The sequence below is a fragment of the Haplochromis burtoni genome, unplaced genomic scaffold (assembly GCF_018398535.1).
Source record: "Haplochromis burtoni strain Fernald_Lab_line unplaced genomic scaffold, NCSU_Asbu1 Contig_184, whole genome shotgun sequence".
NCBI classification, from domain to species: Eukaryota; Metazoa; Chordata; class Actinopteri; order Cichliformes; family Cichlidae; genus Haplochromis; species Haplochromis burtoni.
The window spans coordinates 622,383-635,534 of record NW_024582545.1 but is presented as its reverse complement, the minus strand read 5'-3'; the positions used below and the strand labels follow the sequence as shown (position 1 = coordinate 635,534).

General features: G+C 43.1%; 1 protein-coding gene across 2 annotated transcripts; it reads left to right on the top strand.

The window, feature by feature from the left end:
* Positions 1-1,061: 1,061 nt before the first annotated feature.
* On the top strand, positions 1,062-13,138 carry itfg2 (integrin alpha FG-GAP repeat containing 2). 2 transcript variants are annotated; one of them, XM_005934236.3, is made up of 12 exons: positions 1,062-1,274; positions 1,995-2,090; positions 2,165-2,206; positions 2,299-2,476; positions 2,553-2,692; positions 3,914-4,062; positions 4,148-4,242; positions 4,654-4,707; positions 4,940-5,031; positions 5,459-5,576; positions 7,118-7,291; positions 10,943-13,137. In XM_005934236.3, the coding sequence occupies exons 1-12, from the start codon at positions 1,179-1,181 to the stop codon at positions 11,008-11,010; spliced, it is 1,302 nt and encodes a 433-aa protein (XP_005934298.1). In that variant the 5' UTR covers positions 1,062-1,178; the 3' UTR covers positions 11,011-13,137. The 2 variants fall into 2 exon arrangements, with proteins under 2 accessions (XP_005934298.1, XP_005934299.1); XM_005934237.3 differs by lacking the exon at positions 4,654-4,707 and having other exon boundaries at positions 10,943-13,138.
* The last annotated feature ends 14 nt before the right edge of the window (positions 13,139-13,152 follow it).

Genomic DNA, 13,152 nt, shown 5'->3' with positions numbered 1-13,152 from the left:
GCGGGGCGGGGGGGGGATGCGAGGGATTATCTCTCAGTTTGTTTTGTGGCAGGCTCAGTCACCCAGAAAGACCGATAAACACTTCAGCTCTACAAAAATAAATGTAATTTATCATAGTATCATATCATTTATTGTTTTTTGTTTGTTTGTTTTTTTAAACTGAATTATAATTATGGCTGACAAAGTTAAAAATAACTCTTCTGCAGTGGAGCTTCTCTTCTCTTCTAGAATGTTTGGCTTCACACTGATTTAACTCCCTCACGCCTGCGTCGTTTATTGCTTTACAGGTAAAGTTGTAATTAACGGGCGCCCTCTAGAGGACAGCAGTGGACGTTATCACCGAGAAGTAAATCCTCCCATCCTGCCCTGTTTCAGATTGATAGATAGATTCCACAACAGAAATTGTTGTGTTAAATAAGCAACACTGTTAAAATAAAATAAAAAATAAAAAATGAATTTAGTTAAAAGGACTGACACTGTGTAAGAGAGAAGTGCAAATTGCATTAATAAATAATATGTGGACTATGATCTAAGAACATCTGCAAGTTTAAATAACCTTTTTTAAAATTTTAGCTTATGTTTATGTTTAATAGCTAGTTTTCTTCACTTTGAGTGTTCGTTTTGGTGCTTTTCACGCTTTAATATGTTTTAATATCGTGTTTGTTTGCAAAATGTTTAAATTAATAAGATAACGATGAGATTTACTTTGTTTTTTCACCAACTTGGGGAAAATTCAATAGATCACCAGGTGCATGGTCTGGGTACATAATGTCATTTTCTTTGCTGTTATGGGGGTCCAGCAAAGAAAGAACAGAGGCAAGAACGAAAATCAAACTATTTGAAAGTATGCACTTACGCTCATTGACCGCCAGGTGTCAGTATTTCACAGCGTACGTAAACTTAAACTAGCTCAGTTTTAAAAGCTCTCTTTCTTCAAACATACACATGTGCGTACATGTTTTTACTACTACTAATAAAATATATATATGGAAACAGGAACACGTCCAGGCAGATCAGTGCTTGGTTTGCGGATCACCTTTTATGTCTCTGCTACGATCCCGTAGATATTAGGTCACGTGGTTTTGTTTACTAGGAGGAGGCGGTGAGCGCGTGAATGAGGTAGCCAGAGCGGTATCGGTAAATCAGCGGCCGTAAAGGGAATACAAAGACTATCAGCTATGCGCTCTCTGAACTATGTTCACCGGGTTAGCTTAGACTTCACAGGAACTCTGTTTCCTCACGCCATCTGTCTGGGAGACGCAGACAACGATTCGGTACGGAAGCTAAGCTAACTTTTGTTTATTATTGTTATCGTTAATGTTTGTTTTGTCTTCTCGGACCTCTTGAATGCAGACTTTTAAATGTTTCAATTAAATTCTAAATATATTTAGTAATATATTTATTTATGGTTTGATAACTAGACTTTTTGCAGTCTGTTCTTATTATAATAAGTCTTGAGTCACCGCTCATTTCTTTCTCCATCTTGCTTCCAAAGAGGAAGAAATTCTGGTACTTTTTTTCAAGTTCTCCTTGGTTGTTCGGACACTGGCTGCTTTTTAACTTATTTTCAGTTGAGTGCTGTTTGCTTCCTGATCTTTTTCATTTTTACCTGACTGAAAAAACAATTAAAAAGGCACCACACTAAAGGGATGAATCAGTGCTGTGTCTGCACATGACAACTTAGGGTTTCAGCCAGTGTCGTGTTAGAGAACTCACATTTTGATCCACTATTGCTGATGTGTGCCAAATTACCTGGAAAACATCTGATTGGCAGTGGCTCTGTTTATCAGCATGACAGTGATTCCAAACACAAACACATCTATTCCCCATTTTCCTAGCAAAATATAATGATGTTTTGTCTCACAATTAATGACTTTTTAGCTTCTCAGTTTAGAATTTGTCTTGATCAAGAAGAGTAAAAAAAAAATTTTTATGACCTGTGTTACCTGATTGTTCAACTGCTCCACTAACACGGCTGTCTCCCTTCTCTGCAGCTGAACGAGCTGGTCGTAGGAGACACCAACGGAAAGCTGCTTGTTTACAAGAACGATGACTCCAAACCTTGGATCACAAGGTCCTGCGTGGGCATGGTCAGTGCAGGTGCTAGAAAAATCCTTTTGTGTCATGTGATCTGTGGCTCATGTGGTGTGTTGTGCTTTCCCAGCTGACCTGCGTTGCTGTTGGAGATGTGTGCAACAAAGGAAAGGTGAGAACAGAGAAGTCAGAAGCTGCATATTGTCTTAAAGTTTAGGATTTGATGTGACGGCGTGTTTTATTTTTATTTTTTCTGTGTGTCAGAACTTCGTGGTTGCCGTGGGCGCAGAGGGCTGGTTTCACCTCTTTGACCTCACAGCTGCCGCCGCGAGCAAGGCAGACTCATCCAGCCAGCACGAGTTTCAGTCACCTGATGACCAGAAGCCCTTCCTCACCCAGCACATTCCCGCCAACACCAAAGTCATCCTCATCAGTGATATTGGTAAATTCTCACTAAATTCTTCTGTGATAAATGTGGATTTTTGTGATTTTTGAGTGCAGCGTGTGCGTGTCTGCAGATGGAGATGGGCGCTGCGAGCTGGTGGTGGGATACACAGACCGAGTGGTGCGAGCCTTTCGCTGGGAGGAGCCGTCTGACAGCTCTGATGCAGGGCCTGGTCAGCTGATTCTGTTGAAGAAATGGCTTCTGGAGGGACAGGTGAGCTCAGGTGTTGTTTCTTACCAGCATGTGAAATCACTAAACTTGATTTGATGCGGGGGGGGGGTATTTTCTGGGCACACTTTGGACCCCTTTGTACAAACTGAGCATCATTTAAACCCCACGGTCTACCGGAGTGTTGTTCCAGACCACGTCTATCCCTTGGATCACAGTGCACACATCTCCTCATGTACTCTGTACTTCACAGGCTATCATCAGATCTCAGTACAATAGAGCACCTTTGGGATGTGGTGCAGAGGGAGATTTCCGTCATGGATGTGCAGCCAACAAATCTGCAGCTACTGTGTGATGTTATCATGTCAGTATGGACCAAAATCTCTGAGGAATGTTTCCAGGACCTTTTTAAATCTGTTCCACAAAGAATTAAAGCACTTCTGAACGCAAAAGAGGGTGCAGTCTAGTGCCAGTAAGGTGTACCCTATAAATAAACTACTTTATATTTTCTCAGCAAACTTTAATGAAAACTTTCACCACTAGGTGGCAGCATTTTACCAAATTATTTTAGCGTAGTCCACCCCAATGAGCGGTACCTCCGCCTGTGTACATGTGACATTATTTTGTATTACCACTGTGAAAACGTCAAAATAACTGAATGTTTCGATGGCTGCACAGTCTGTCATCTTCTTCCTACCAGAACAAACCAGTTAAGTGGAACAGCAGCATGAGCGCAGTACAAATTCCGAAGAGACGCTAATATAACACAATATGCAAACACAAACTGCACACTCAGATCGGCTTGGCGCGACTCATTTTCCATTAAAAATCGAGTACCACCTAATGTGCGTGGGGTCTTTTTAGCAATGTGTCCGAGCGTCCCATGACATAGATAGTGTGCGACATAGATAGTGTGCGACATGAACGCTACAACAAGGCAGCGATATAGCTGCCGGGTTTCAAAAACGGCAGTTTTGATTTTTGTGAAGGAGACACCTTCTTTACTCATCGAGTGATCCCACTGACCAGCCAATTGGTGGAGTGCAGTCTGTTGACGTCACATTTTGGCCTTGGATCGTTTGGAACCTCGGTTGAGCAGGTACTAAAAAAAGTACCTGGTACAGGTGCAATGACCCGACAGAAAACCCATAAAACCATGGCGAGCTGACCTTAGTAGGTACTGATGGAAAAGGGCGTTTGGGCACTCAAGGCCCTCCATAGATGAGACCTAGCTGAATAAATAATCAGGTATTGGCTGTTCGGCAGGTGGACAGTCTGTCAGTGAACCCGGGTCCAGAGGGGTTACCTGAGCTGATGGTGTCTCAGCCAGGCTGCGGCTACGCCATCCTGCTCTGCTCCTGGACGCAACAGGACTCCTCCGACTCTGGCGACGACACCCCCACCACGCCTGGGAGGTAGACGCCTCCTCCATTATAATGTGAGTGTCGGTTAAAGTGATTGATGGACTGGATTAATTTAGCGTGATTTCCCTCCTCACAGCGAGGGGCCCTCCAGAGACGTAGTTCTCCATCTGACCACCGGGCGGATACACAACAAGAACGTTTCCACTCACCTCATCGGCAGCATTAGCAAAGGTAGACGCTCTTACCAGCCGGCTCGTTTTACACTCGCACCTACGCTTGTTTACTGGGTCGCTGATGAGGTAAATAATGTGGGGACAGAGGGCGTCTGCAGGTAAACCCGGGCCCTGTCGCTCACCTGGAGACACTTTTAAACTGCAGCTGAGTCTCGTCTCAGTGGGTTTCTTTAGGTGTGTTGTAATTGTACAATTTCTTTAAGTCTCCTCTTCTCATCATCCTGCTGAGATGCAGAAACACAGATGATGCAAATGATTTCCTTTCATACTGCGATCGGTGTGACAGTAAAAACATATAAAAGTGCGTTTGATATGGTTTTAAAAAAACTCACAAAAAAATGGCTGATTGCATCTTAATAGAAGAATTCAGTTTTTTTGTGTGTGTGTGTTTTTTTTGTTTTTTTTACAGGATCCAAGGAAGAGTCGTCAACGTGTGGACTGTTTGCTCTCTGTACTTTAGATGGTAGGATGGGAATTTTAAACACTTAAAATTCTCATCTCCACATCTCTGTGGAGAAGTCTGTGCTTTTCTATCAACTAGAACAAGCTGGTTAAGCAGGAGAAAGAGTTTTTTAATTTGTTGGCTAAAATGCATATGACAGTGACAGTCTGTACACAACAGCAGTTTTTAGCCGTGTTGATTTATTTTTGACCATTTTTAAGGCCGACCTGTTTTCTGCCTCCCCGTGTCACAGGGACGCTGAAGCTGATGAACAGTTCGGAGCAGTTGTTGTGGTCGGTGCAGGTGGATCATCAGCTGTTTGCCCTGCAGAAGCTCGACGTCACAGTGAGTCTCTGCGACAGGCCGACACTCGTGGACGCTTTCAACTTTTAACAAAAATATAAACCTTTTGTTTGTTTTTGTTTTTTTAGTTTCCAGTGAAAAACAGATGTTTTGCTAACTCGTCTGTTTTTAATGTTCTTACGTGTGTTATTAGAAATTGTTGGAGCTGATGGGACTCATTTAACTAACATTTAACTTAAAATGCAGATAAAGCCGGCAGGAAGTCAGACGTAACAACAGCACAGAGAAGCCATTTAGTTTTCAAAATAAAACCCCCCGCGTAGGCTACACGTGACATTGCAGTCATGCAGCCGCTGTCGACAAAATCGACAGCGGCTTTCTCGACAGCGGCTGCATACACGTTTGCCTTCGTGTATGCGCTCAGCTACGCAGCAACCCTGTGTGCGTCTGTGTTTGTGTCTTCTTCCAGGGGGACGGCAGAGAGGAGGTGGTGGCGTGTGCTTGGGACGGTCAAACCTACATCATCGACCACAATCGGACCGTGGTGAGGTTCCAGTTCGACGAGAACGTCAACGCCTTCTGTGCAGGTGAGGGACGTCACACCACCTCCTCCTTGTTTTTGCTCCGCCGTCGTTTTTCTGTGACGGTCACGACACTCGTCAAATTTTCGGCTAATGCGACGACGCGCCACTCGGACCTTTCCAACAGTAGATCTAAATCTGCAGCTTTGTCCAACTTATAATGCGACTTTCAGCTCACTGTTGAATGTGACACACTTAAAAACAAGCCGCTGGGGCGTTTTTGGCTTTCACGTTAACTCACTCAGCTCAGTATTGATGGTGAGCTTAAGGCAAAGAGAATAAATGATAAACAGACATGTGTATGCTCAGATCTGTGCTCTGTAAATCGTTTACACATTTTTGCAAGTAAATCCACCTGGAGTCTTCTAATCCTCTGGATTAGCGGAGTTGCTGAACATCCATAAATCTGTTGATTCTGCTTAATGTGTCTCTGAGCCTCTCGCAGCGGAGCTTTCAGCAGCTGAAGACACAGATATTTCCCTCAGGCTGTCCACACAGCTCCAGATTAATGCAGATGAAACCATTTTTCACTTGAGGTTCTGACTGTTTGAGGAGAAGGTGTTTGGAATATTTTCCACTGTTTTCCTCTCTCAGCAGGAAATGATCTGCTTTACACTTCTGGATTTGAGGTTAAGGTACCTAAATGTTTGACAACACCTCAGCTACAACTCCTCCCAGGCTCTAGCTTCAAACTCCTTTTAGTTCATGGGCCACAAACATGTGCGTACTGGGCCAGAGATAACAAGCTAAAACTGTGAGCTCAGGTGAAGGACAGCTCTTTACCCCACACCCTTAATAATAACCAGAAAACTGAAGGTTCTCAAATTTAATGACTGAACCCTTTAGAAAATAACTGCATTGTCATCAGTATATCTCAGCTTTCCCACACGTTACATTACATTTTGCAGGTTAGTGGAAAATCATTTTTGTAGCTAAGCGACGAGGATATTTAATACACTAACAGTTCAAACAAGATGTGAAAATCCTCTGGACTTTTCATATATTTTCACTCCCGTGGCCTCAGTGCAGTTTTCGTGCTCTCTACAACCTGATTTCTTACCTTAGTCCAGGCGTTTGTAACCTCAAACAAAGGTGGAATTTCAAACCTGCTCCACCAGATGGCAGCATAGAACTTTAGCCTCGCCTTGCTTTGAGCTTTTCCTCCTCTCCTCTCCTCTCTCTGTCTTTCTTATCTGTGCTGTCAGATCTCTCTGCAGTGTTTGGACAGTTAATCTGAGGCGCCTAGTGTGACATGTGTGGTTTTAAGTGGATTAAAGAAAGAGACAAAAGACTCCTGAGATCTCGTGATTCCAGCCATTTTTGCTGCTTTCCACCTGCTGAGTTTAAATGAGGTGTTCAGGCCTCACTCCCCTCTGCTCTCAGCTCCTCAGACAGATCAGACTTGTTGTGTGGAGGCTACAGTAGCCCGGCAGTGGAGGATTGCTGATCTGTTTATTTGTATTCACAAAGCACGGTCCCTCATATCACTGCCACCACCTGTTGAGTAAAAACTGTGTGTAAGATTCTCAGGTTTTCTCTGGTTGCAGGTCAGTACACATGTAAGGAGGGCAAAAACGGCCCCTGCCTCGTCTATGTCAGCTTCAACCACAAAATCTACATCTACTGGAAGGTGGAGCTGGAGCGCATGGAATCCACCAACCTGCTGCGAGTGCTGGAGGAAAAGCCCGGCTTTAAAAGCCACCTGAAGATGCTGGGAGTCGGTAAGTACGTCGGCAGCTCAGCATTCGGAGTCAAGCACACACCTCCTCAGTTTGAGGGCGAATAAGAGCCCAACTGGGGCTCTGATCTGAATACTGATGAGGAGGAATGAAGAAAATGACCCCACTATGACAGACTTTACAACTAACGAGGCCCTGCCAGCAAGTTCTTACTCTTCTTTAAAGAAACAGTTTGCAGCACAGTCTCTGCAAGAATTCCTATTGATCACCAAACAAATATAACTAGGATATTGTAAACTGGTTAGATGTAACGTTGGGTATTAATTGAGTGTTAATTCAAGCCTTGTGGCTTTTTCTACACGTAGCTGTCATTACCGCCCCCTAGTGTCAGTTTATGCTCTCCTCCTGCAGGCACACACTTTAGCTGCTTCTGGCTGTATTATAAAAACTGGTTGTTTATTACCCAGCCTTTCCCTTTGACTGCTCGCTTTACATGCAAATATAGCTGAAATTAAAGAACAGTTACCATCTACAGCGTATGTGGTTAAAATGAACTGCGTGTCGCTGCGATGTATGCATCTGAGTTTTTTTCTGCCCAGTGTTCTCCATTAGAGGCCTCAAGTTGGTGCAGAGTACACAGTCACGGTGCAAAACACTGTAAATGTGGGGAGAAGTAAATGACTGTGGTCCTGCTTGCGCTTCCAGTCGTCTTCCTTATCTGTTGTGTTGCCTTCAAGCTCATAGACTCTTCCACTCTAACCTCGCTGCGAGGGGTCAGAACAGGACTTCATGCTAAGCAGCTGCTGGTGGCAACTTTATATTCAGCCGATACATCAGAGAGAGCATCAACCTTCTCATTTTTACCCGCTCGGGATATAGAAGAAACTCTTCTCTCTACATCCGAATGTAAACACATGCTCTGAGTCCTCCGATCTGAAAAGACTCAAGTATTTTTAGAGCGGTGGACTCCAAGAGCCCACAGATGATCCTCCTCTTTCTGAAAAAGGGTCTTTGTGCATTTCCATGTTGTCCTAAATGTGATGCTTAACTCGATTCAGGTTAATCATTTGTGGATGCACACAGTGGTTATTTATTTCCTGTTAATTTCCTTTGTCAAAGGCCTTTTGCTATTAGAACATAAATCTAGTCTCTGAGCTTCGTGTCAGGGAGGAGGGAAGTGATTAAATCACAGATGAGCTCATGCTTGTTGGTCTGCATGGATGACCAACCTGTCAAAAGCTTCACGTCAGAAATCTCTGTAAGAGCTTTACTGCAGTGTCACGACTGCAGGTGAAAACACGTGTTCCAGTTTATTTTTTATCAGTGCTGCTGGTTTTGTTAGCAGTGCTTCCTGCTGCCTGTGTTAATAATTCAGCCTCTGGGCCTGTGGTCTTTCTTTTGACTGTGATTTCACAGGCTCGTTGCCAAACCCACTGTGGAAAATGTGTGATGTGAAGAATGAAGAAGGAAGGACTCATTATTAGTGTAAAAATGTGCCTTTAATCGTTGCTGTCCATCTGCCATCTACAATTTCCAGTAGTTTGAAGGAAAAGAAGGTAAACTGTTCTGTAGGTGTCGATGGTTTTAGCTGCCTCACCCTGGCCTCCTTGAAATGTCAGCAGCAGCTCTGAGGCGCTCCCCTGCTGCTTTTTCACCATAATAAGCTCCCTTTAGCCAAGCGCTGATTATGAGTTTGTCAGTTCTCCATCACAAAGAGGGGAAGGTTTCTAAATCAGCTGCTCCTACGTGGGCATTTTCAAATTTGTGACGGACAAGTTCAAACATCAGCTTGTAAAGTGTCAGCGATGTTTGCTGAGCGGTGCAAGGTAAGCGGCGCATACCTGACATCAAAGTAGAGATGAAGGTGGGAGGCTGACTGTGAAGTTAGGCGTTTGTGTCCACAAAAAGTCATATTTATCCAGTGTGCAGTTCAGGACTAAATATAGCTGCTCACTGATGTATTAACTCACTTAATCTGCAGCTGTTTCCCAGAAGGTTCTGAAATTTAGGGGCAGATGTTCCCAACAATAGTGTCTGATAGTCACACACAGAATACCTCAGCGCAGTGCCGTCTCTTAAAGATTCACTGGGATTTTAAAAAAATCCCTTTTACGATGTGGTGTGACCGTTTCCAGGACCTTTTCAATGATGCGCAACCAACAACAAAGTCGTCGGCCTACAGGGAACCAACATAAGTGATCTGAAGTAAATACAATGAGTGGATGCTTAAGACCTCTTTCAAATCTGATTACTATTTCTTTCGCAATCGAGGCCTGGAGGGCAGTGCAACGCATTGGAGGGAAAGCTGAAATAGCATCTACTTTCACCCCAGTTAACAGCCTGGATTCAATATGAAGGGTATTTTTTCTTCTGGAGACAGATAACAGACTATGTAAACAACTGTATTAAAAATGTTGAGTACTCTGACATTTAAAAGCATGCTGTGTAAATTTTCAGTGGGTGTTGTGGGATTAGTGATCCTAAACTGGGACAGACCTGAGAGAGGGAATTGAGATCACAGAAAGTATGTGAGAGGACAATTGGAATAATGATTTGTACCAATTTAGAGCACTGCAGCTTAAAATCCTGCACTCAAATTCAATGCTATGACTTCACCTTCATATCCTATGTGTAAAAGAAATACTGGAAGCATTACACACTGGAAAATATTAAGGATCATTTTAAAAAGTGCAGAAGATCTTAGTCTCGTCTCCTTGTCCTCCCAAGTATTTACATCTATACTTACAATTCTGGTATTCGATGGCAAATGCCAATCGGGCTCAATGGTGCCGGGCAGCGAGCACAGGGCCCACTGATTGTTTGCTCAGACATTCACACTTGTGGCCTCGTGGAGGTTATATTGTAGCTCTGGCAGTGCTCATCCTATTCTTTGTTGCACAAAGGAGCAGCTACCTGTCCTGCTGATGTGTTAAGGCCTTCTACGGCCCTGTAAAGACTGTTTAGACTCTTGAGACTGTGCTGTAACACTGACTCTAGCCAAATGCAAAACTACTTAACAAATGTAATACTTCTTGGAGAAGTCAGAAATGAATCAGGAATGAATAATAATCAACCACTTAAAACTAATTCTTCTGTTTAGGAAAACAAATGCAATTTAGCATCTTAGTGTCTCAAAAAATAATAATGTGCTGGTTTGATTAGTAGGTTTATATTTGAAAGTCTGCCAAATAATAAATTAAAGGTTTAAAGCAAATATTCTTGAGTATAAACTAAAATATTTGCATTATGAATGTAAATTGCACGATGATTGATTATTACTTCCACAAAAAGGCTGAAATTTAGGGGTTCTTTTAGCCTTTTTCCCCTTGTAAGACTTCTTACGATTACCCGATAGGAGATGCAAGCTAACATCTTTTCCATTTGAGCTTGAAACAGTCGATATGAGTCGATATGATCTGCGCCTTTGTTTGTGTAAATTCCTGTTTAATCCCGGTGACATCAACAGGCTGTGAAAGGCTGCGAGCTGTGATTGGTCGATCTCCAACATGTCATCAGTCACGGCCATAATGTATGGCTTTCCTAATTGTGTAATCTGACACGGTGCCTATCAGACCGTGCCCGAATGCACCGTGAACGTTTGTGGAGTCATTTCCTGTGAAGTCATGTTAATCTGGTCACATGTCAGTAATCCGGTTTCAGCGGTAACCGTCACATTGTGTTTCGCCTCCACAGATGCTGATGATCCAGCCGCAGTGCGAGCCCTGGTGGCAGATGTTCTCTACAAGGATGCGCAAACGTAGCTCGGTGACATGCATCACCACGCTGCCTTCTCTGTTTTCCCCCTGACTGTAAATACTCTGTAAATAAACACTGACAGACAGTCTTCTGTGCTGCTGCTCTTGTTACTCGCGCTCCCCAACAGATAGATGTTGGGGTTTGGGTTTCTGATCGGCTCGCCACTGGCTGTTATCTCAGACCTGCACGCTGCCTCTGTCATTGGTATTCTGTCCGCCCAGGTTGCTTTTAACAAGGTGGGCAGAGGATGAGAGCAATGAGACCTAATGCAGGGGAAATGCTGCACTGTTTAACCTGCTGTTTTCACCGGTGACTATGTGAATCTGGGAGCGAGGGGAGGGCGGGGGATTAGCAGAAGCTTTATGTGGCCGTCAGTCAGCGGTGACAAGCGGCTGAAAAGAGCTCCCCAATCAAACAGCAGTGCCTTCCTATTATTCATTCCCTGTAGTGTCTGAGAAAATTCTCCTATCCAGTGTATCATCTCAGACATGAAGCGCTTCTGATTATGCATAACACGATTACTTACATTTGACTAGCAGTGAGTTAGTAGTGTTGAAGTGATGATGGGAAGGACTGGGGGAATCTCCCACTGTTCCCAATGGGAGGATCCTATTACCACCTGTGTCGACTGCCTCTGTCTTTCCCATGCAATATTAATAAGATGAGCATGTGGCTCAGGTGTCCTGGTAGCCTCTTATCTCTCCTGCCCTTTAGAGACTTACAAAAAGAAGGCTTTCCTTTGAGGACCAAGTCCATGAACTTTTTCTTAGTCTTGTTTTGTTTGCATCCCATCTAAGAAAAATCCAGCAGTTATAATTTCTTCTTAATCCACTATTAATCACGTGATTGTCTGCATTAGCTTCAGCTAAAGATAAAACTCCTTCAGTGGAAAAAGTTGATGAGGTGAAAGATATTTTACATTTTGAAATAAAATTTGAATTTTTTTTTTTATTTTTTTAAAAAAGAAAAGAAATGATCGCGCATATAAAGGAAAGTGCAAAACAGCCCAGTGGATCACTCTGGTGGCAAGTTTGGAGGCAATTATAGCAATGTGGGACACAGAAATGCATAATCTGTTCTCTAATTGTTTGTAGGATGATGTATTCTTTGTGGGCTTTACTAAGATTTTAGTCAATCCCAAAGATGCTGAATGGAATTGAACTTATTATTTATTTATTTTTACATTTTAAAAAAATTTGTCTGCAGAAGCAAGTCTCACTGCAGTAAAATTAATATTCTATACTTTAGTTGTTTTCCTCCTGTGGTCTGGAGACATAACAACTCTGTGGAGATGAGAGTGTGGTTGTCTGCTTCTCTGTCAGCCAAGTGACCAGTCCTCGGTGAATCCCACCTCTCCAGTTTAGCTGCAACCCTAAATGAGACGAGTGATCAAGAAGATGGATAATTTTGCCATCATTTCTTTGGGTAAGCACTAAGCCCAAAGAGGTTGACGATGGTAAACCAGGGATATGACAGTTTACAGAGAGTTTGTTTGCTCTAATCTGGATTACTGGAAACAAACACCTCTTCTGCATCAGCGAACCAACAAATCAATGATAAAACCACTAATGCAGCAGCCTCACTTAGCGCCTGCCCCAGAGGAGCTGTTAGCTCACAGATGATGAGAATAAGGACTTCAACACGGACCAAACAATGCTAGCTCTTAAATGTAGCTTGATTGCTGTTGACCAGTTGTGTATATATCTATTGGCTCTACTAGAATGAGAGTCTTGAGTGCATGGGTTCCCAGATCTTTTCCAGCTAATTACTGATAAGGACTGCTATTTCCACATTGTGTGTGTGAGTTTGAAAGCAGAGCAGCAGACTCTTGCACAAATTTGCTGAATTCCAGGCTGAATAGAGGAGAAATGTTTCAGGAAGTCAAAACGTGTCACTGGGTTGTTGGTGAACCTGAAAATGACCACAAAGCAATCAGTTTCATAAAATTGTAGTGATTATAGGCAAAATAACTATTAGCAATGTGAAGTGTGTGGTACTTATATCAGATGGTTATCTTAAAAAATCACAACCAAGACTATCCACAAGCAACAAAGTGATGCACGACAAGCAAATTGTTTTTGTGCTGCATCTCTATTTGATAGCTTAAAGGCAGAGGTGGGACCAAGTCATTGTTTTGCAAGTCTCAA

What these genes read in the sequence shown, in the direction of transcription:
- itfg2 (XM_005934236.3), top strand. Translation starts at nt 1,179, where the DNA reads ATGCGCTCTCTGAACTATGTTCACCGGGTTAGCTTAGACTTCACAGGA. An exon ending in CATCCTCATCAGTGATATTG is followed by an intron (nt 2,477 to 2,552) that starts GTAAATTCTCAC and finishes GCGTGTCTGCAG; the next exon opens with ATGGAGATGGGCGCTGCGAG. An exon ending in TGCAGAAGCTCGACGTCACA is followed by an intron (nt 5,032 to 5,458) that starts GTGAGTCTCTGC and finishes GTCTTCTTCCAG; the next exon opens with GGGGACGGCAGAGAGGAGGT.